This window comes from Primulina tabacum, chromosome 15, assembly GCF_025594145.1.
Source record: "Primulina tabacum isolate GXHZ01 chromosome 15, ASM2559414v2, whole genome shotgun sequence".
NCBI lineage: Eukaryota > Viridiplantae > Streptophyta > Magnoliopsida > Lamiales > Gesneriaceae > Primulina > Primulina tabacum.
Genome location: NC_134564.1, coordinates 4,029,859 through 4,049,896, shown reverse-complemented (window position 1 = coordinate 4,049,896; position 20,038 = coordinate 4,029,859). Strand labels below are relative to the sequence as shown.

The window sequence follows — 20,038 nt, the reverse complement described above, 5'->3', positions numbered from 1 at the left end:
TAGTATATGAAAATCAAATTTTCACAAAGTCAGATGACTAAAGTTCAAACCATATCACTTTACAAGACTAAAATTACAATTTTTCATATTTAAATACAATAATTATTTTCAAATTTTATAATCATTGTAAATTTGCTTTTAAATTATTTTTTGAATAAATGTGAAAATACAATTTTCATGAAATCAGGTTCAATTAGTTTGATTTTTATAAAAATTTCATATAGTTCGATAAGATATTTGAATTCAATCGATAAACAAGTCGCGTCAATAGTGTAGAAGTTATAAAATTCTTAAATAAAAGTGTATAAGAAACATGTAAGCAAACGACACTCACAAGTTTCACTCAAAGCATAATAATTATGTCCTCTACAATTATTTATCAATATAACAATCTTGATAACAGTAACAGAAGGAAGCCAAAAAAATTTATGAGTAACAAATGTATAGCAAGACTCACTCAAGACTGAACAAAATCAATCCCAAACAAAGCGCACAAATCAATGAAAAAATAAATAATTCAAAGTATGGAACTTCACAAATGAAATTGACCTCTTCATTCTCATGAAATGTGATTTAATTTTAATTGATAACTTCATCCACATTATTGTCACCGATTGAGCTAGTGTCGATTTTCCAGGGCCCTGACTGCCTCCCCTGTCTGGCAGGCGAAGGTGGATAGGAAAGCCGCTTCTTGACAGTTCCGGTTGAACCCTTTTCAGGCGTGCTGCCATTGTCGATTCCTAATGGACTTGGGAGCTTCGACTTAGCTTTTGCTGACTTAGTGGATGCCATGTAACTCGGAACAGACATAGAACTTGCCAAGCTCTCATCGTCCCTAATCGTTGAACCAGCAATACTATGCCTCCTGTTTCGCTCTGATTGTGCACTTATATTACTTTTTGAATCATCGTCTTGAGTAATTGTACTGACTTTCGGGCTTGCAGATTTCACCTTTCTTGCAGTTATTGAAGACTTAATGGCCTTTGAAGGGGGTGTGGCAGGGGACTGGCGGCTAGAAGGCGGTTTTTTGTTGGATGGAGAAGATGGATTTTCAGGATTTAGCTGATGACGGGCAAAAGATTTAGTAATTTCTCCTCCTGGAGCAGTTCCAGGATTAACACTTTTGATGGATATATTATCCGTATTAAGATCTTTATCCAGAGAGCTTTGTGTCTCCAATGGCCGATCAGCCATCCATCGTTCTAACCAGCTCCAACCCCAGTGAGGATTAGTCGGGTCCATGAAAAGCAAGCTGGAAGACTTTGCCGATTTCTTCCACGTTTGCTGTTTTCAGTTTAAATGTAGAGAATTGAAAATGATCGACTAAACATCAAGAGAAGGGTATATTTTTTAATGTTCATACCGTTTCTATGCATATACCAATAAAGACTCAATTACCTGATGAGTGTATGAATAAGCTAGTGCTCTTTCTCGCCTCATTGTTGCTTCGTACTTCTGAAGCAAGCTCGCCTCGATTTGCTCTTTAGACTGCAAACTGTAATCCCATTCCTCTCCCATCTATAAATGAAGCCTCGAAATAAAAACTCGATGATAATCAAATGACGGATAAATAAAGCTAGCTAGTCAATGTACAGGAATTTGCAGAGACCCATTGTTTTCAATTTATAACCTTATGCATTGTATGTCTAGACGAAAACAACCAACAAATTTAGGAACATGACCCAAGAAAAAAAAAACTAAAACAATAACCAAAGAGCTAATTCGCTACACATTAATCCGTAACAGAAAGCTAACTTTAGCTTCATTCTTATCATAGCACCGAGAAGTGTTTGTTAATTAATAATACTGCTCCTATTTTACAGCATTCAGCAGTCCCAGTTCTATGCTTTGAATACTGCGCCATGCTTGACAGTAGGACAATTGTACTTCCCAAAAAGACCTCCCAATAATTGCGTCGATTTGCAAATGGGAAATAACAAATGATCTTAACTATTATGCCAATCATAAAACAAAACTACAGCAGCAGGAGGTGCAAGTTCCTGCACACTTGTTTATAAAGAAAATGCTTGCATTAGTAAGAGAACTAACTCTCAAGCTCTCCAGTTCTGTAGCACGTTTCTGTAAGAGCTGTCTCTGAAGTGCTCGATTCTCCTCTAACATTCTGAGTCTTCTTGCTTGAATCTGAGACTGCACACGAGATAAACTTTGTATGCATTTTAGTGTGTTTGCAGTTTGGCGTTTCACAATCGGTCCATCAACAAGTGATTTCAGTCTCACAAGCCCTCTTAGAGCTCTCAATGCCCTCCTCGCCTGAAAAATAAAAAGACCAAAAAACTTTCATGGTATACTTTGTCTCCACCCCGATGAACAACGATTCTTTTGAATAAGATAAAATAAAAATGAAATGAAGTATAAATGATGATTACACAATAATACTATCGGTGAATCAGAATAATTTTCTAGGACTATCATGATATGATTAATAGGAACACCTGAATGCGTGACGTTGATAACGCTGAGTAATTTGGTACATTGAATGTACTAACAAAATTTATATCTATATCTATAACAACAAAAATATCAAAGGCTCGTACTTCAGGTCTGGAGTAAATTAATCCCAATTTCTATATGAAAATGAAATCATTTTCAGCCTCCTTGCCATTGCCGGCACCACCCACTTTAGATCTTATGGTTAAGGATAAATCAACTTCACTTTGAACTACTCTCGAGAGTATATCCATATCCTGTCAGTATCCAATAAACTACCATACCAGATAACCACGGAATGCGGTCTGAACTTTGATTGCTGCCACTTCCTCCTCGGATTTTCCTGAAAACCGTGTCACTATTTGGGGCTGGACAAACTCTTCAGCTGCTACATCTTCAACATCAGCTGATGAATGGACAGAGACAGTATAAGCATTGTTTGACGGCTCATTCTCCGTCTCTCTTGGCTTCACATCTTCCAATTGGGGAAGAGGGTGAGGATAAGCTTCAATGGTCTCGGGGATCGGAGAACTCGATGCCAGTGGCTTTTCTTTCCCGAACCATCTTCGCTTTGACTTATTTCCACTCTGAATCCAGAAACCAGAACAGAAGTTAATGGGAACAACCAAATCTAATCGTCAAAGTTTTGTCACAATACACTGAATCCAATTTTCTTTGCGCACCTTAGCTTTCTTTTCCTCAGTATCTGAGCTTAGGGCCTTTTTCACCGACAGAAACCAACCTTTTGTCTTGCCCATCTTTACTTACTATTCCTCAATCTGTCTGTAAACAAAGAAACCAATTTATTTTCAAGATTTCATCTCTCCTACGGGACAAGATCATACGTGTAAGAACACAAGAACCTTGATAAGCAATTCAAATAACCAAACAACATTAACAAATGACAATTCTTAATAACATTTGATTACCTTAACAAACAATCATTCAATATGCAACGCCGCAAAGCCAGAAAGATGAATTTTTTATAAACAAAAACTCAAATTTCTTGGAAAAAAAATATGGGATTCATGAATTTTACACCAAGAACCTTGCTTTATTAAAATCTCAAGAAAATAAAGGCCGAAAATCACCTGAAATTGTAGCTGCTCAGATCTCATACAATTGCCGCATCATCCCAACACATACAGCCGATTGAAGTCACAGTTCACATTCCAACTCAAAAAATCAATCAAGAAAAATAAAAAAGATAAGAAATTGGATTGTTCCACTCTTTGTCTAACGACCCGTTTGAGTACACGAATTTTGGAAAGTGCGTTGAAGATTGGAACCAGATCTTGGCCAACTGAACAATTTCATTGGAGGAAGAACATCTAGTTTTGCAAAACCGTGGCCCACGTTTACATAATAATACAGGACAGCCAATTTATTACTTTTAATACCCACATTATTGCTTGTTAATGGCCCCTTTCTTTAATTTTTTTCCATGTTTCGGTTACATGCCAAATTATTTCTTACTTTATCCTAAAAGAAATTCTCGTTTTTTCATTAAATTCTATGACTGGATTAACATAGTTTTAGCTTAAATTATTCAAGTTGTGTTTAGTATTGCAGACATTAGTTTAGGCATAGGTTAATATTAATATGGTAAATTGATGCTCTAAAGTCTAAACTTCTATCTTTTGAGAGAGACAAATGGAGTGATATTTACTTATTTAGGACAAAAATAAAATAAAAGAAAATTAGAGAGAGAGAGAGAGTTGTTGGGTTTAGCTCCAACTTCGATTTTTCTCACTATACCAATTTATGCACAGGAAATAAATAATTGCGGCATTATCAAATATTTAAAATTCAAAAGGCATTCCCATTATACATATTTGATAATTTTCAGTGAGTAGATTTTTTAAAATCTATTTTAACAAAAAGATTTCATATCATATATGATACATCATGAATGAGCCCATTAAGATTAGGCTTCAAACCAAATTTTAGACCATTGGCTCATCCCAAACCAAGGTAGAAGGCTCATCACATGCTCAAGGTATTCTGCTATAAATACCATGTTTGAGTGTTCAATTCATATATTCACTATATTATTTTTCAGCAGCACCCTTAGCTGCTCTCTCTTTATATCCTCAGTCTCTGACTTGAGCGTCGGAAGGGCTACGTCAGGACACCATCCCGCCCCCTTCTAACGGTCTTCTTCGTGATTTCAGGCTCAGGGACAAATTTGAAGCATGCTGTCTGGATTAGTGTCATTTACTAGGAATCAGACCCTAAATTTTCAGTGAGTATCAACATAGAAGATAATTAATACGAGAAAATAAATCTTATTTGAAATAAATTAATTTCAAATAAGCCGAGTTTTTTTTTTATTTCTAAATAACAAAAAAAACTAGAAAAAGCGCTATTTTATAAGATAACATGTGATGATAAAAAAAAAGTAAAAATAAAAATTACATTTGATGACAAATAAAATCAAGAAATAACAGATCCGACTTAAATTATTTTTATCCTATAGAGTTTAGATTTCTTCAATAACTTATTATTTTTTATTACAATCTTGGGTAGGGTGGGGAAAGGGGTTTTTATTTTTATTTTTTGTTTTTACATGAGATCGAATTCACGTCTCTCTCTCAAATTGAACATGTTTATGAAACTTTATCTAAACGATGAAAAATCAATACATTAATTTGTAAGCATGCAAATTATGTAATTGGACCAATTGATAAAATAGGAAATTCTTTACCCTTCGGGTTAGCATGAATTTTTTTAATGAAGGTATTCACATTCATTGGTAATTTTCTCAAAAGTAAGTATTTCATTTCACTTGTTTGGACTAGAAAACTCTAACGTCCGAAAAACCAACCTACGTAAATCATATGCATGCAAATTATTTTAATTGTTTAATTGTTTTTAAATGCTTGCATTATATTTATTATATGATTGAATGATTAAATGATTATGTGACATGTTTTCATGAAATTCAGGATTTTACTCAAATATTCGATAATAGGCAGAGGAAAAGAGATCGGAGACGACCAAGACAAGAATATGTATTTTTATTTAAATAATGGCAAGGCTTCCTAATATGATTAAAAATGATTTAATTTTTCTAAAAATGTTATAGCTCGAATTATTTTACGAGTCGAGCACGATTTTTTTCCGGGAAGCAGGTTTTGGGCAAACAAGAAGTTTTAAAAGATCAAAAATATTATTTTATGGAAACTAATTTTATAAAATTTTATTATTTAATTAATTAAGTGTTATTGGGTACAATTTAATTAATTTAAGTAGTCTCAATTATCCTTAAGCATGCAAGCCCAAAACCAAAGCCCATTTAACTTGTTAAGTAAATTATAAATAACTGTATTAGGTCTTCAAAACCTCACAATACACCTTCAATCAGCCGAAATCCTCCACTTGCACACACAATATTTTTCGAAAAAATATGGAGAAGAAAGCTTGTGCTCTTCGTCGCCCATTCGTCCTGCCTCGCCGACGATTGAAAATTCGAGCCGTTATAAACGCAAAGGCACGTTTCTTAAACTCTTTTAACATCATACAAATCATAATATGTTTGATTTAATTGTTTATGCATGATAAATATGATGGTTGGATTATTTTTACGGTAGAGCGTATATTTTCAAAAACGCGAAGATTTTACGTTTATTTGAAAAATGTTTTAAATCCAACGGACACGCTGCCCATACATGATAAAACATGAATAAAACTTGACCAAAACATGATAAATATTGAAGGAAATAAAGCTGGAACCGTGGGCAACAAATCAGAATTAAGGGCCGAGAGTTTCTTTTGAGGTTGTGTGCATGTGGTGGTCATGGACTCGTTTCTTTGCATGGGTTGGTGAGGCTCGTCCAGGTCTCGTCCAGGGGCAGTGGGGGGTCTCGGTCTAGGGTCAGGAAGGCTAGGACCCCTCGCGCGCAGCCTTGAAGGAGTCCTACGGAGAAGAGACTCCTCGCGCGATCTGTTGCAAGGGACAGCAGCCAAGGGGGCTTGCTGCTGGGGCTGGGTGGCTCAGGGTAGGTCCATCAGTGTCCAAGGGTCATGGGCAGGGGTCGGGCCAGAGCTGGAGCGGCTGGGTTGGCTGCTGGCTCGAAAGAAGATGGAAACCGTGAGAGAGCAAAGGAGTTACGCGCGCGACTTGTTTTGGTTCAATGCTTCGTGCGTGGGGTTTTTGGGCTGGGATGCTCTGGGTAAGGTCTGGCCGTGGTCCAGGGATGTCTAGGGTCGTGGGGGCTTGGTGGTGGCTCGGCTGGAAGAGCCCTTGCTAGCTGGGAGTCTCGAGTGAATTAGAAGCAGGTGCGCAGGTTTTGGGGTCAAGTTCTAGCAGGGTTTGAGCGACTTAGGGGCTGGTTCCTTGGGCTGGGCTTGTTCAGGAGGGTGCCTAGGTGGGTTGGCTCGGGTTTGGCTCGAGCTGGCTTGGGCCTGGCTCTAGTAAATTGGGAGATGACTCGGGTGGTTCGATAGGTGTCAAATTCGAAAATTTAAGGAAGAAATTTCGAACCATGGGTCCACGGGGGTGGCTCATGATTTGGAAGGATAGAATAAATAATAAAAATGTTATTTTTAAAATTTGGGATCAAAATAATAAGTTTTGGAATTATCCGGGATTTAATCGACTCATGAAACGCTAATTAAAGAATTAATTGAAAAGCCTATTTTATGCCTTATAAAATTATGAAAAATTATATTTAAGCTTAAATAATTATTTAGAATAATCCCATGTCATTAAATGTGAGAAAAGTATAAATCCGAGAATTTTTACGTCCAGCGGCAAAACAGTAATTTTACACTTAGGAAAATACGTAAACGCTTGGCACCGTCCCGAAGGATCATAATGCTTGTAAAATGATATTTTATGATTTATTATGATGATTTTGATGATAATATATTATTTTATGATTTTGGAAAAGTTGTGCAATTTTTACTGTCAAAATGCTATTTTTGGAAAGTTATGATATTTTATGATTTTTAAAGAAAATGAAAAATATTTTGAGGGATGTGAATTGACTGTGACATATGATATATGATTTGTGGGGGATCCGTTTATGTGAGGACAGTGAACTTTACAGCTTTGGGGATGTCGTGAGGAGAAAAGGCCCTAGAGAGAGCCAATTTACAAGATAAAGCCTCAGAAGGAACCCATGTATGAGAAAAGACCCCAGAGGGAACCCGTCTATGGGAGAAAGCCCTCGAGGGAACCTCGACGATCGTATTTCCAGGACGGTGCCTAGTGCCCGTCCCATGGGCCATGTGGAGCTAAGACTGCAGTCGACCAAAAGATAAAAGCTAGTCATTTTCAATGATCAAACTTCACCCAAATGATATATGATTGAAAGTTTGTGTTTAAAAAAAATTTTATGATTTATGATGATGATTAAAGCTATTTTTTTAAAATGATTTATTTATGCTCAAAGCTTATTTTAAATGATTTTTTCAAAGGATTTATTTATGCGTAAAGTTATTCTAAAATGATTTTATTATTTATTATTTAATTATGCTTAAATGATTTATTTATGTTCAAAAGTTATTTTAAATAAAAATATTATTTTTAATGCATGTGATTGTATATGTATTATTTTCTATCCATGTTTAGAACGTGCTGAGTCATTAGACTCACTAGATTTGTATGATGCATGATTTGATGATTTATGCGAGGTGCTGACGCTTGAGTGGATCGAGTGCAGCAATAGACACCCGAGGGCCTTTATGTTTCCCCGCACTAGCTAGATAAATAATAATTTGAAGATTATGTTAATGATTTTTATTAGAGATATTTAATATGCTTTATTTTATTGTTAGTTGATCTTCTAAAGGTCAATTTAGGAAGTTTTGTTTAGGTGATGATTTATAATTTATTTTATGCACTCGAGATTTAAATTGTTAAATTATTATGATTCATGATCATGTTAAATTATTTTATTTAGTAATTTAGAATTTATGATTTAAGATAAAAAAAATCGAGGTTGTTTCAAAAACTTTTCGAGATTATAGTGGGAAAAGACATAAAATATTATTGGCTATATCTGATATTTTGTTAAGCTACAAGTAAAAGTTTTGTGACGAGATTTTAATGCAATTTAACACTTTTTACCGATGATGGCACATATGTAATTTGAACAGTCGGCAAGCAAGCATTGTATAGTATAACATAGTACAATACTACCCCGCAAATAAAAGAATTAAATAAGCAAATAAAAGAAATAAATAAATAGCAAAGTCATTAAATCATAACCAACTCTCTCATTATTGCAAAATCTTCAATAATTGACGTATAATTTAATTTAAGAGCAACGCGGCGTACTTGATAATGATTAATGAGGCGCATCCAACGTAATGTACAAGAAGAACAAAACAAAAACCATGTTCAACTAAATCCTTAGCAACGCGAGGGAGGGAGATCAAGTGATTGACGGGAGTCACGGACGGCAAACAATTCATGTATTCTTTTATTTTTTTTTGTCATATCAAAGTTTTTAAAACTGAAAAAAAAAATTTTAATCATTATCCGATTTTTTGAATTTTTAAATGATTATATCATTTTTATATAAAAAAGTAAATTCAAAATAACAAAAAATATTATATTGCATGGAAAAGATTATTAATATATATTTTATTATTAAATTTGAGAATCTTGAAATAACTAACTTTTGGTGTTATAGACTTTTTAATAATTATTATAGTAATAAAATGTTAAAATTTTAATTCAAGTCACATGTAGCTTAACAAATAAAATTATTATTTTCTAAACATCAAGTTCGAAGTCCAATTCCTATTTTCTTTTTTTCCTCATCTTTATCTATTTACTTTTTTAATTCATATAATAAAATTACAATACAATCTCTCACTATTTCTTATAATTATATTTTGATCATCATTTTAATATGAACCAAACTGAGTGCACTACTATGTATTAAAGTTGTTCCCAGGACCCAGACTCTGATTTGCATTCCCGGATTTTTTTTATTTTATTATCAAAAAGCTTGGACAATGATATATATATATATATATATATATATATAATCGCACAAGGAACAAATATGATATTTCGTAGCAAAGGCGACTCATTAAACTCGAAAACCATTATAGAATCACGCCTACATCCTACCAAAAACTGCCAATTAATTATTTTTAAAATTTTATAATTATTACACCAATTATCTAATCATTTCAACCATGCAGGAGTTTAGCGGAAGAGTCAATCGCTGCATCAACAAATTTGATTTAACAATGAATTGTTGTTATATGGATACATTACAACATGGAAGAAAATAGGACGCGATTGGGAACACGTTCTCTTCTTCCCTCCCTCCCTCTTTCACAAACACCCCATTTTCTGCTCAGCTTAATTTCACAGTCCCTATGGGAATGATAAAGATGACGCATAAATACATACAGTTTAACTAATTAAAGAATGGCACCTGCCATTTGAGGAAAATAACGAGCAGGTAATTGACGGAGGTACGATCTCAAATCCCTGCAAAAACAGATATAAATGCAGGAAATATTAAAATCACAAGAATTGAGACAGCTCCAAATATTTTAGATCCCAAATTTTGACAAGGTCTGAGAAAAAATTTGCAGAATAAAGCAGGAGCAATGGAAAACCAAAAGAAGATAGATATCTTCACCTTGAGTTTGAAGGGGAGTCAAGTAAAAGCAAAAATCCTATCTGCAATCTTTGTTCGGCAAATGGGGCATTCAGAACAAGCAAGAGAACAAGATTTACACACTGCAATGCAACGAATGAAACTTAGTCGGTAATGTCCCAAATGAATAAAAAAAGAAACGCATTAGGATTCAAAAAGGAATGGAACATACAGCAAAAATGGCGACATGGAAGAAGCATTGCAGCTGTAGGTGATTCAAAACACACTTTACACACATGAGAATTTGCATCTCCATTCCCAGTGTACCTATGTTCTTTGTCCTTCATCTCCTGCATTCGAGCCTGAAGGGATTTGAAGGAAAGAATAAGAGCAAAGTAGTTTTTCTTGCCTACAGAATAGCTTGTTAGCAAATCGATTAACAGTACAGCACACAAGGCATATATTCCACTTTTTTTTACTTCACCTCAACTGATAACTAAGAGTATCAATGTTCACCGATTCAAGCAAATAAAATTGAACCATCCACAGCTTTTAGGTCACACATTATTTACTATAAGAATTATTTACTAGTAAGACACAACAAATATATATCCAAGAAGATAGCTAAAAATAGCGATGGCTAGTTTCAGCCAGGCTCAAGATAACGAGCAACGACATAGAGTAGTAAAACCAACATCAACACAAAGATGTTAATGGACAAGTCAAATGAACGTCAAATGAACAGTTTAAAAAAGTGAGGAGTTACTTTCAGCCGGACAACAAGAGGTTCTTCTTTGGGAATGTCAGAAGCAGGTGTTAAATTATCTTGAGCTTGCCGTTCCTTGAGAACTCGAACCTCACAGTCAACATCATCAACTTTTAGATCTTTTACTTGGTTTATATCCTCATTCTGCATGTCATTCATCTTTGACACTTGAGTGATACTCCCCTCTTTCTTTAGCTGCGCAACCAGCACCCACATGTTTGCCAAATCATTTTCTAGAGCCACCTCCCTCTTCTTTGCCTCTTCAATTGTTCTTCGGTATTCATCTTCCTTTAATTCCTTCTCAGCTAAGGCAGCATCAAGAGTGGCTTCCCGCTGTCTCCTCCCTTGCAACTCCATTTTCAGATCATCCAGATCAAGATTCCACAAGTCAAAATCGTCATTAACCGTACCAGAAACATCATTTGAGCGACCAGAAAATCGACCTCTCCGACCAGTTCTTTGGACATCATTGTGCTTTCGGTTCCCACCATTAACAGCATGAATGTTGGAACTTCTAGAGCTCAACTCCTTAGCGGCCTGTAATTCTTTTTCTAATTTGGAATTTTGTAATGACAACTTTGTAACCTCACCAGCTAAATTCTTTAGCTCAACGGCAGCAGCAGATGCTAGTTCCTTAGCATAAGAAGCTTCCTCGGATAATTTCTGATTTTGTGAAAGTAGCCCACTATGCTCCTCTAGAATCCGAAAGCGTTCTAGCTTTAGTTTCTGATTTTCAATTTCCTGTTCACCAGAAGTAAATTAAATCAAATTCCAAAAGAACAATCAATGTTTTGACAAAAAAAGAAGACATCCATCAGAAGAAGATGAAAGCACAGAAACATAAACAGATGAAAAAAGCTACACTATATCATCAAACATCAAAACCAAATCTTCACCTGTAATGCTTCAAACATCAATAAATATTCAATCTAAAACTCCAAATGTGACGAGGGAGTATAATTATAAAGCCAGAAGAAAAGGAAGAATCAATGTATCACACGTGAGAAAAATAAATAAATTAATAAATAAATAAATAATAGAGCAACATTACAATACCCCATCTAACATGTAATAAAATGGAAAGACAGACCAGCTTATGAACTGCAATAAGGAATACTTGCACTACCAAATGTTGATCTATTGGAACTATTGGGTTTAACAGCTCAATTCAGGTTGCTATAGCTATGTCGTGTGGCAATTTTAGTGTCAAACTACCAGTACACTGGTATGAAGACTGACAGTGGGGAAATGTTTGCCACTGAGCTGCAACAGTATTGCAGGGAGGTTCATTTTTTTAAAGTGGAGTGACTAAGCCATCATGCTCGTTATAACCGTGTCGGTTGTGGGGCTAGGTTTGACTCTATTAATAAGCGTGTTTATTGGACATTTTACCAAGCGTGAACTAATTTTCCATAGCAATGAGAAATGTAAGAACCAATAGCGGCTTAGGTTCATATATGTGGTTTTTAAACGAATAAATTCAAACTGTAGCTGGTATCAAATACTCTAGAGATTCTTGAGCATCTGATGATTTCATAATAGGTGCAATAAATGTTCCAGATTTATAATGAAAACTGTTAATATTAGATCTAGCGATACAAAATTTTAAAGCAACTGCAAAACCCACAACATCACATGAAAAAAAGTACGCCACAGTCACATTTGTCAACCAGGAAACTTTCAATAATAATTTAAGCCTTTCCCCGCATGACATCAAGCTTGCAATTATTTAAATCTACGATATAGAAAACCACCATTAATACAAAACAAATAAAAATTTCAAGGCAGCATTACCTGGGAATGAATTCTCATTCTCAATTCCTCAGCATATTCATCAGATACACCCGGATTGGAGGCGGATGGAATCTTTTCCACAGAGACAGAAGCTAGTTGCTGCTCTAGGTTTCTAATTTTCTCAAGCAATTCCTCGTTTTCGGCACACTGGAAGGAAGAATAGAGACAACTTCCATTGAAGGGTACAGTAAAGTGTTGGTATAACCATCACCCAAGCAATCACAACAAAGTAAAAATACTTTAGATTTTTTTTGTGTTTGACCTTGTTTTGCAGCTGCTCTTGAAGCACACGGTTGTCTGCGGACTTAATCTGCATTTCAAGATTAATAAAGCTTAAGATAATATGATTACTCATGTACGGTAATAAAAGGAAACTGTAAAACAGGTCTTTCCAGGGAAGAAACAGTAACAGCAAATGCCAGATGATATGTGACTACAGAATAGAGTGCAAAGACAAAATATGGTGAAACGATAAAAAAGAACACAAACCTCTAGCTCAAAACCCTTTTCACTACACTGCACCATCAACTTATTGACTGTCTGTCAAAGAAAAACAAACAAAAAAATTTGCACTAATATCCAATAATATAATCAGAGAGTTAAATGATATGATTCTTTTGAAATGGCTAATAACCTGCTGCATTTCAACCATCGATGCATTAGCAACAGAAGCCTCACCACTCTCTACTATACGATGTTCCAAGACCCTCATCTGCTTTCTCTTTTCTTGGATTTCACTCTCCAAGTTCTGAATCTGTCCATCAAAAGAAAATGAAAATTCTGTATGCTCAACATCTCATTATCAATCATCATAACAAAATCTGGCAGGGAACCAAAACAGTGAAACCTCAAACTCGAAGGTGGAATCTACTGAAAAAAGATCGATCGTATTTTTGAAGGAATGAGAAAATACCTGAGTTTTTGAACTTTCAGGATCATTAATGGACTGTTCCACCAAACGCTTTAGGGTACTGGTGCTGAATGCAATTTCCCCAGCAAGCATCTTAACTTGCTCAACAATGAGGTCCATCTGATCTGACATTGTCACTCCATCCTACAAACAATAGGACAAAAACATCTGTTGAGAAGTATTCAGATGAACAAGATTTCCTCAATAAAACTGCAAGGTCTAACAATGAACTTTAGATGTGAGAGAATCATTATTTAATGGTAAAATATAAAACCAGAATGTCAAAAGAAATGGTGCGACCAAAAAAACAGCTATCCAACAAGTATTGCATGATACAAAATTAGAAACATAATTACCCGTAGCGACATGACATAAATATCTATTTAAAAAAATTTAAGCTCGAGTTCTATGAGGCACACTATCCTAATATAGAAGAAAGAAGTTGGAACATACTATGGGCAGTTTAGTTGGGCAGGAAAAACCACTGATTAGTTCACCCGCCTGAGTTGTTTCAGTTATAATGCTGCCAGTTTGCGATAGATCATCATTCCACTTGCTGGATGATCTTCTGTGTTTATAATCATAAGCATCTGATGTGATAGTTAAAGCAGAAGGTGATACACGATTCTGGCTCTGCCCTTCAAGAATTAAAGACCCATCGCGCAGAATATCCAACTTCTGCTAGATAACAACCAGAAAACAATGTATGAACAGATGCTAATAGTTTACTTTTATGTTAAGCACGTGAAGCACTTGGATGCATTGAATTACAGGTTCCAGTCAGTAGTACTCACTGCTACACGTCGAAGGATGAACTAGAGACTTTTACCTCGGGATTATATTAGAATCACAAAGATTTATTTGAAACTGTAACTGTCCACTTCAATATGACAGTGGTTTCATAAAAAAATTGAATGAATAACATAACATTGTATAAACAAGCCTAGAAAAATTCAAATGACAAAAACGAAGAAGGCAACTTACATCATCTTCAGAAGCAGAATGACTCCTTTGGTGTGAGGGCACGTCATTCAAGTATCCTGGTATACTATTTTTGGAGGAAACAAGTATTAATTTGGTTAGCCTTTGAATTCTGCTCATCAAAGCAGCTTTGGCGTCTTCTTCCTCCTCCAATCTTGATTGCATTTTGACTTGCCCTTCTTCCAACTACATAGTAAACATGGATTGCAAAATCAGTCCATGAGGTCACAGTAAAAGCACATTAAATATCAAGAACATAAAGATGTGCCATTAAATTTGCAGGCAGCTGCTAAACCATTCAACTTCCTACCATTTAGAAAGGTAAGAGTCATAATACCTGTTGTCTTAAGACTATAATTTCTTCAGGGTTGACACCAGCAAGCACTCCCCTCTTGAGTTGATCGAGTTCTTCTTTGAGACATGATATTTCTCGTTGATACTTCTTGATCAGTGATTTTTCATCAATTATCTAAACCATAGGAAAAAGACATGATTTTACCAAACTTTATTATTGTCTAAAATAGGACCAACTACAAAGCATACAGGTAATATACGCACCCTATTACGTGAGGCATATATTTCTACACGTTTTGCCCTGCTGGCAAATTTTAACGTGTTGTGGGTTTCCTCCAAATTACTTGAAGCCGGGGTAATAGTACATATAAGCTGGAAAATATAAACAAGAATTCAGAGCTCAACGAAATAAACAAGTTAAGCTGAGTTTCCCACAAGCATATTCCCGTAATAGAATTTTAAAATAATACATTGGTTGAAGCAACTCATGTATATAAGAAACCATAAGGTTTAAGAAGTGAAGTGTCAAAAAGATGTAGTTTCAAAGTAATGAGAACATGGACTAAATAAATGTCACGTGATTCATGCAAAATTACAATTTGGTTCAGGAAAGAAGTAATACAAGTCAATTGTTTATCATGCTCACCGACACATGTCCATGACCACTTAGTGAAGATTGTAGAAGCCTTGTAAGCTTTGAATCCCGATAAGGAACATGTGATGCCCTCCCTTCACTGAGTTTTCCAATTACCTACACATCAGATAAGGCATCAAAACATCAGAGCTCTAGATTGGGAAATTTAAATGTGCAAGTATAGGAATTCAGAAGAAAAAATTTTGATGCAGAAAAACATGGTTGATGAAAGAGTGCTTGTTTGAGTCAGTTGTGTATCAACAAGTGTACATGTGGTAGAAAGAGAAATGTGGCACTGAATCAACCAAAACAGAGAAAATAAAAAAAAATGAAAAAGGTGGAGCTCAGATGCTCACGGTTCCAAGCGTCAAAAGACTTTTATTGATGTATGATCCTTCCTTTCTGCGTAAGCCAGTTGTTTCAGTTTTTGAGCTTTCAGATCCGGCTAAATCAATTAGGTTCTAAACAAAAAAGAACAAACTACTTATAAATGAGAAACTGAAGCAATCTTCTCCGGTTGTCAATGAGATAAATTTCAATATCCCCGAAAATAAACATATACATACCAACTGAGAGAATATTACACCATCATACTCATCTCCATGTGCACTACTTTCAATCATCTGCAAGGAAGATAGGTAATTGAATATTGAACGCCATTCATGAATGTGAATTGTCCCCTTACTATTGAGGGGATGTTTGAGTTAAACCACGGATCTCAAAGAAGTAAAAACTCTTACCAATGTAAAAATTGTATGACTCCGGCTGCTGAAAAGATTAAAATTATTTGATCCAACATGTCGATGCTCTGTAATTACATTCAATAAAGGTCAAATAGTTTATTAACCATTTAAACAAGCCATATGTGCTCAATGCTAAAGAGAGGCATAAGGAATAGACAAAAAGTAAATAAATAACAATGAAAAGAAAAGCCTACTTTAAATTTAATGTATTAAGCCTAAAACTTCATTAGAGAAAACACTTCAATGGACTGTCCGTGAAAAAGATATGGTAAAAATAAAATAAAAAATGTAATAATCACCTTCTCCTGCAGCAATGAATGAAAGAACATGTCCAGGGGACAAAACAACTTCTTCTTTTATACCCTCAACGTAAGTTCCCTGAGCAAATATAATATTAATATTATGATAAAAGTCTAAACAAAGCTGAGGATGGAGAAAACTCAGATCATGTGCTCGAAGATTCCAAAAATGATTCCTTGTGAATCAAGTAATTCAGGCATAATGGAAAAACAAAGAAATTCAGGCATAAGGTAAACAATTCCAATTTCCAAGGAGATCAGTGAACCCTGGTGAACGGTATATATGCAGGCTGATTGCTTACAGTTACGCAAAACAAAGGTATCCATCTAAACTGTTAATAGGAAACATAAATAGTGCCCATGTGAAAGAAGCAAAGTAGCAAACATTGGGTGTTGCAGGGGAATTTCTTGAAAACCAAAAACACTGACATTATATCAAGGACAGGTGCAAGTTAAGCAGAGAGAACTCAAAATAAGCATACTGGAAGAGGAGAGACAAGAAATGTGAAAAGGACCTGTGAATCTTCTCTTACACGCAAATTCTGGCCAGTTGGGTCCAACAAGTCATTAATAACCTAGCACCAAAAAAATGGAGAGAGCATTAACATTGGACTCGAAGACACCATATAAAATGTAACTAAGCTAACTTAGAACTGATCATTGGATTGTATTCCTCAAGGTTGAAATTGATGAGAATGCAAATTCCCACTTCTACAGATACATATGCCAATGGTAACAATCATAGCATTAGCACCAACCTCATTGTAGATTTCAAGATATGACACACGAAGTAAGAATTCACGGCCTGGAGTCTAAATAAAAATCAAAGTCAGCCATCCACCAATAAATAATGAATTTCATTGTTTTAATTCATTGTTTTAAATAAAATGCATAAATAAATAAAAACTGTTTGATAGGGGGCACATGTTGGCAGTATTTCAAATTAACTGAACTGAGTAAAATGTCTAAATATGATAGCAAGGAAACTTACATCTTGGATGATGCTGAATACATCCTTTATAGCCAATGGTATGATCCCAGGAGAATTTTGATCTCCCTGACAATAAATATTTTTTAAAAAATAATGAAATACATGGGAGTGCGTTCAGTCATTCTCTTTTCCCAGGTTCAAAAGTGTGAAATTTCATTATGAGACACAAGAAAAGAAAACAAAAAAAAACAGAGGAATAAATATGAAAATCAGTAATCATAACCAAAGAAGTTTTGTCACACATATCATGCTCCTTCATTTTAGATGGTAAGACCTTTAAACTATGGTTTGACTACACTCATCTACATATCAACTATAACGATTGGAGCTATGCAGTTTTGAATATATCACCTGCCATTCGTACATTACTGTAATCTCAAAAGTCGAACATTGATGAGCGGACAAATGGTCGATACCACTAATCGGTATAGTATTACATTGACATACGGATAAATCAATGTGACCAGAACAAATGCCGGTTGGAAATGCATTGTTTTCTATTTCATTCAAATTATGAGTGGCAAATATCAAGTTAGTATTCATTATACGGGAGGATAGAACTTACATGCATAGTATGCGTCTTTCCACTACTGGTAACACCATAAGCAAACACAGTTCCTGCATGTTGACTCAACCAGTATTAGATGGAAACAAAATTTGCAACTGCAAGCAGACATCAATTGGCACACAAGAGTACAATAAAGAAGATAATTTAACAACATGAACGTGAATCCTAGCTTATCATTGATCAATCACCGGTATGGAGTTGTCGTCAAAGAAAAAGTAATTGATAAGAGCTAACCAGTTTGTCAACTTAACAATTAATAGTTCAGATTTTAATGAAGCAATTTCAATTTGCAAAAGTAAAATCAAGTTGAACATACCATTCACACCCTCCATTGCAGCCTTAACCACAGGTCGAGCAGCTACATCATACACCTCCGGGGTTGCTGTATCAGGCCCAAAGACTTTATCTGTCACATGAATAATAGAAAACTTCAGGGGCTCATGTTCTCATTAGTTGGCAGCAAATATTCCATTCTGAAACTACAATTACTATTTAGGGCTGGTCGAGACTTCAAAAGAAATACTATTCAAGGCTATTGATTTCACATCATTTCAACTTGAGCATGCCTACAATGAATTGCTGCTATGTATTGAATGGTTTTGCAGCTCCTAAAAATTCAAATGCAACTTGAAACCATAATCAGCCATCAAATTCTGAACATCGTTATCATAATAACTTAAAACGCAAAGTAAAATAGCAAAGAACTTTACCAAATCCATATGCAGTCATGGGATTATATTCATTCCTCACGATTTTGTCGCCATCTGCATACCATGCGACCTCCTCGCCTCTCTGATGTTCTCGCTCACTGCAACAGGAAAAAAAATTAAGACAAATCAAGTCAATCATATTTCCCACAAAGGTAAACAAGCTTCCAACATTTCCCCAAATTCAAAGGATCGTGCTAGAACTAAATCCAAGTCAGATCTATCATTTTATTCAAATTCACCTCATTGGCCGAAATCTTATCGTCACCAAAATGCTGTCCCCCGATCTTGAAGCATTATCCACTGGCTCGCCAATCAGCTGCTCTTCCATCGACGGATAGCTAACCGGCGTCCTACTTTGAGAATAATCTCTAGTATTTTGGCTAGGCGTTGTGGATCTGGATCCATATCCACCTCCTCCTCCACCTCCACCTCCTCCACCGTAAAACGACGTGGCGGAGGAGGAGCTCGAGCGCGGTATAAAACGACCATTCATCATCGACGAAGATGAAGATGTAGAAGAGTACGGACTCGAAGGTTTCCGATAATGGAAAGGCGAACTGCTCCTCCCTCTAGAAGTCGACGCCGCCATACTTTAACAGATCAAAATCGAAAACCAATTCCCCAATAAACAACTCCAAAACACAAAACCGGTACAGAATCCTCCACAAATCACGAAACACAGCTCCGTAAGTTCACAGCATTGCCCTCATTTCAAAATCTTCGATCCTTCTCCAGCATAATCCACTGCCCGAAAGAATCTCGGCTGCTTGAGACCGCATAGTTATACATATACATCCATGTATGTATACATTCTGTTGTGCATATATTCACTCACAGACACACGCGCTCGTGCGTCTGTGCGAAGAGTCGCGGAGAGAGAGAGAGAGAGAGAGAGAGAGAGAGGCGATGAGAGAAGAGTGGTGAGAAGTGAGAACGATGGGTTTTGAATTTAAATGCATTTCGAATGAATAAAAACAGTGGGGGATTTTGAATGGAGAAATTATTTTAAAATAAGTTACTTTGCCAGGGAACTTTTGCTTCTGCCAGAGTGACGTACCATGTGGGAAGAAGGATGTACATGTGCTATGTTATTTTCACTTGTTTATGATAAAATACCACTCACGTCAGAAGACCATGGTGTTGTCAAGAGCTTTATATATGACAATTTAAAACTAAAAGCATTTGAAAAGCACAACCTCAAAGCTATTTTTCTTGAAAAAAAAAATATCAATTTAAACAAAAAAGTGTTAGTATTTTTAGTGGTTTTGTTTTGTTTAGGTTTTGGATTTGATTGAGGAATCTTAAAATTTTAAATCTCTTTTGTAGCAT

The 20,038-nt window shown here is 35.5% G+C and overlaps 2 protein-coding genes across 2 annotated transcripts; both read right to left on the bottom strand.

Moving 5' to 3' along the window:
• Positions 1–316: 316 nt before the first annotated feature.
• Positions 317–3,822, bottom strand: LOC142527167 (protein IQ-DOMAIN 2-like). Its single transcript, XM_075631893.1, has 6 exons — positions 3,540–3,822; positions 3,132–3,231; positions 2,733–3,035; positions 2,050–2,271; positions 1,399–1,518; positions 317–1,284 (listed from the first exon to the last, which is right to left on the bottom strand). Exons 2-6 carry the CDS (start codon positions 3,204–3,206, stop codon positions 580–582), a joined length of 1,425 nt encoding a protein of 474 aa, XP_075488008.1. The 5' UTR covers positions 3,207–3,231; positions 3,540–3,822; the 3' UTR covers positions 317–579.
• A 5,800-nt stretch (positions 3,823–9,622) lies between these two features.
• LOC142526281 (kinesin-like protein KIN-7D, mitochondrial) lies at positions 9,623–19,637 on the bottom strand. The gene is made up of 25 exons (XM_075630560.1): positions 18,949–19,637; positions 18,710–18,807; positions 18,316–18,405; positions 17,997–18,049; positions 17,432–17,497; positions 17,199–17,252; positions 16,956–17,015; positions 16,441–16,519; positions 16,139–16,206; positions 15,965–16,021; positions 15,755–15,859; positions 15,411–15,515; positions 15,029–15,136; positions 14,808–14,939; positions 14,474–14,656; positions 13,943–14,167; positions 13,493–13,633; positions 13,214–13,333; positions 13,069–13,119; positions 12,842–12,889; positions 12,580–12,726; positions 10,786–11,526; positions 10,252–10,381; positions 10,062–10,162; positions 9,623–9,907 (listed from the first exon to the last, which is right to left on the bottom strand). Exons 1-24 carry the CDS (start codon positions 19,296–19,298, stop codon positions 10,080–10,082), a joined length of 3,294 nt encoding a protein of 1,097 aa, XP_075486675.1. The 5' UTR covers positions 19,299–19,637; the 3' UTR covers positions 9,623–9,907; positions 10,062–10,079.
• Positions 19,638–20,038: the final 401 nt, after the last annotated feature.

What these genes read in the sequence shown, in the direction of transcription:
- LOC142527167 (XM_075631893.1), bottom strand. Translation starts at nt 3,206, where the DNA reads ATGGGCAAGACAAAAGGTTGGTTTCTGTCGGTGAAAAAGGCCCTAAGC. An exon ending in CTGAGGAAAAGAAAGCTAAG is followed by an intron (nt 3,036 to 3,131) that starts GTGCGCAAAGAA and finishes TTCTGGATTCAG; the next exon opens with AGTGGAAATAAGTCAAAGCG. An exon ending in CTTATTCATACACTCATCAG is followed by an intron (nt 1,285 to 1,398) that starts GTAATTGAGTCT and finishes AACTGAAAACAG; the next exon opens with CAAACGTGGAAGAAATCGGC.
- LOC142526281 (XM_075630560.1), bottom strand. Translation starts at nt 19,298, where the DNA reads ATGGCGGCGTCGACTTCTAGAGGGAGGAGCAGTTCGCCTTTCCATTAT. An exon ending in GTGGTCATGGACATGTGTCG is followed by an intron (nt 15,137 to 15,410) that starts GTGAGCATGATA and finishes TATATTTTCCAG; the next exon opens with CTTATATGTACTATTACCCC. An exon ending in ATTCTGCTTCTGAAGATGAT is followed by an intron (nt 14,168 to 14,473) that starts GTAAGTTGCCTT and finishes GTTATCTAGCAG; the next exon opens with AAGTTGGATATTCTGCGCGA.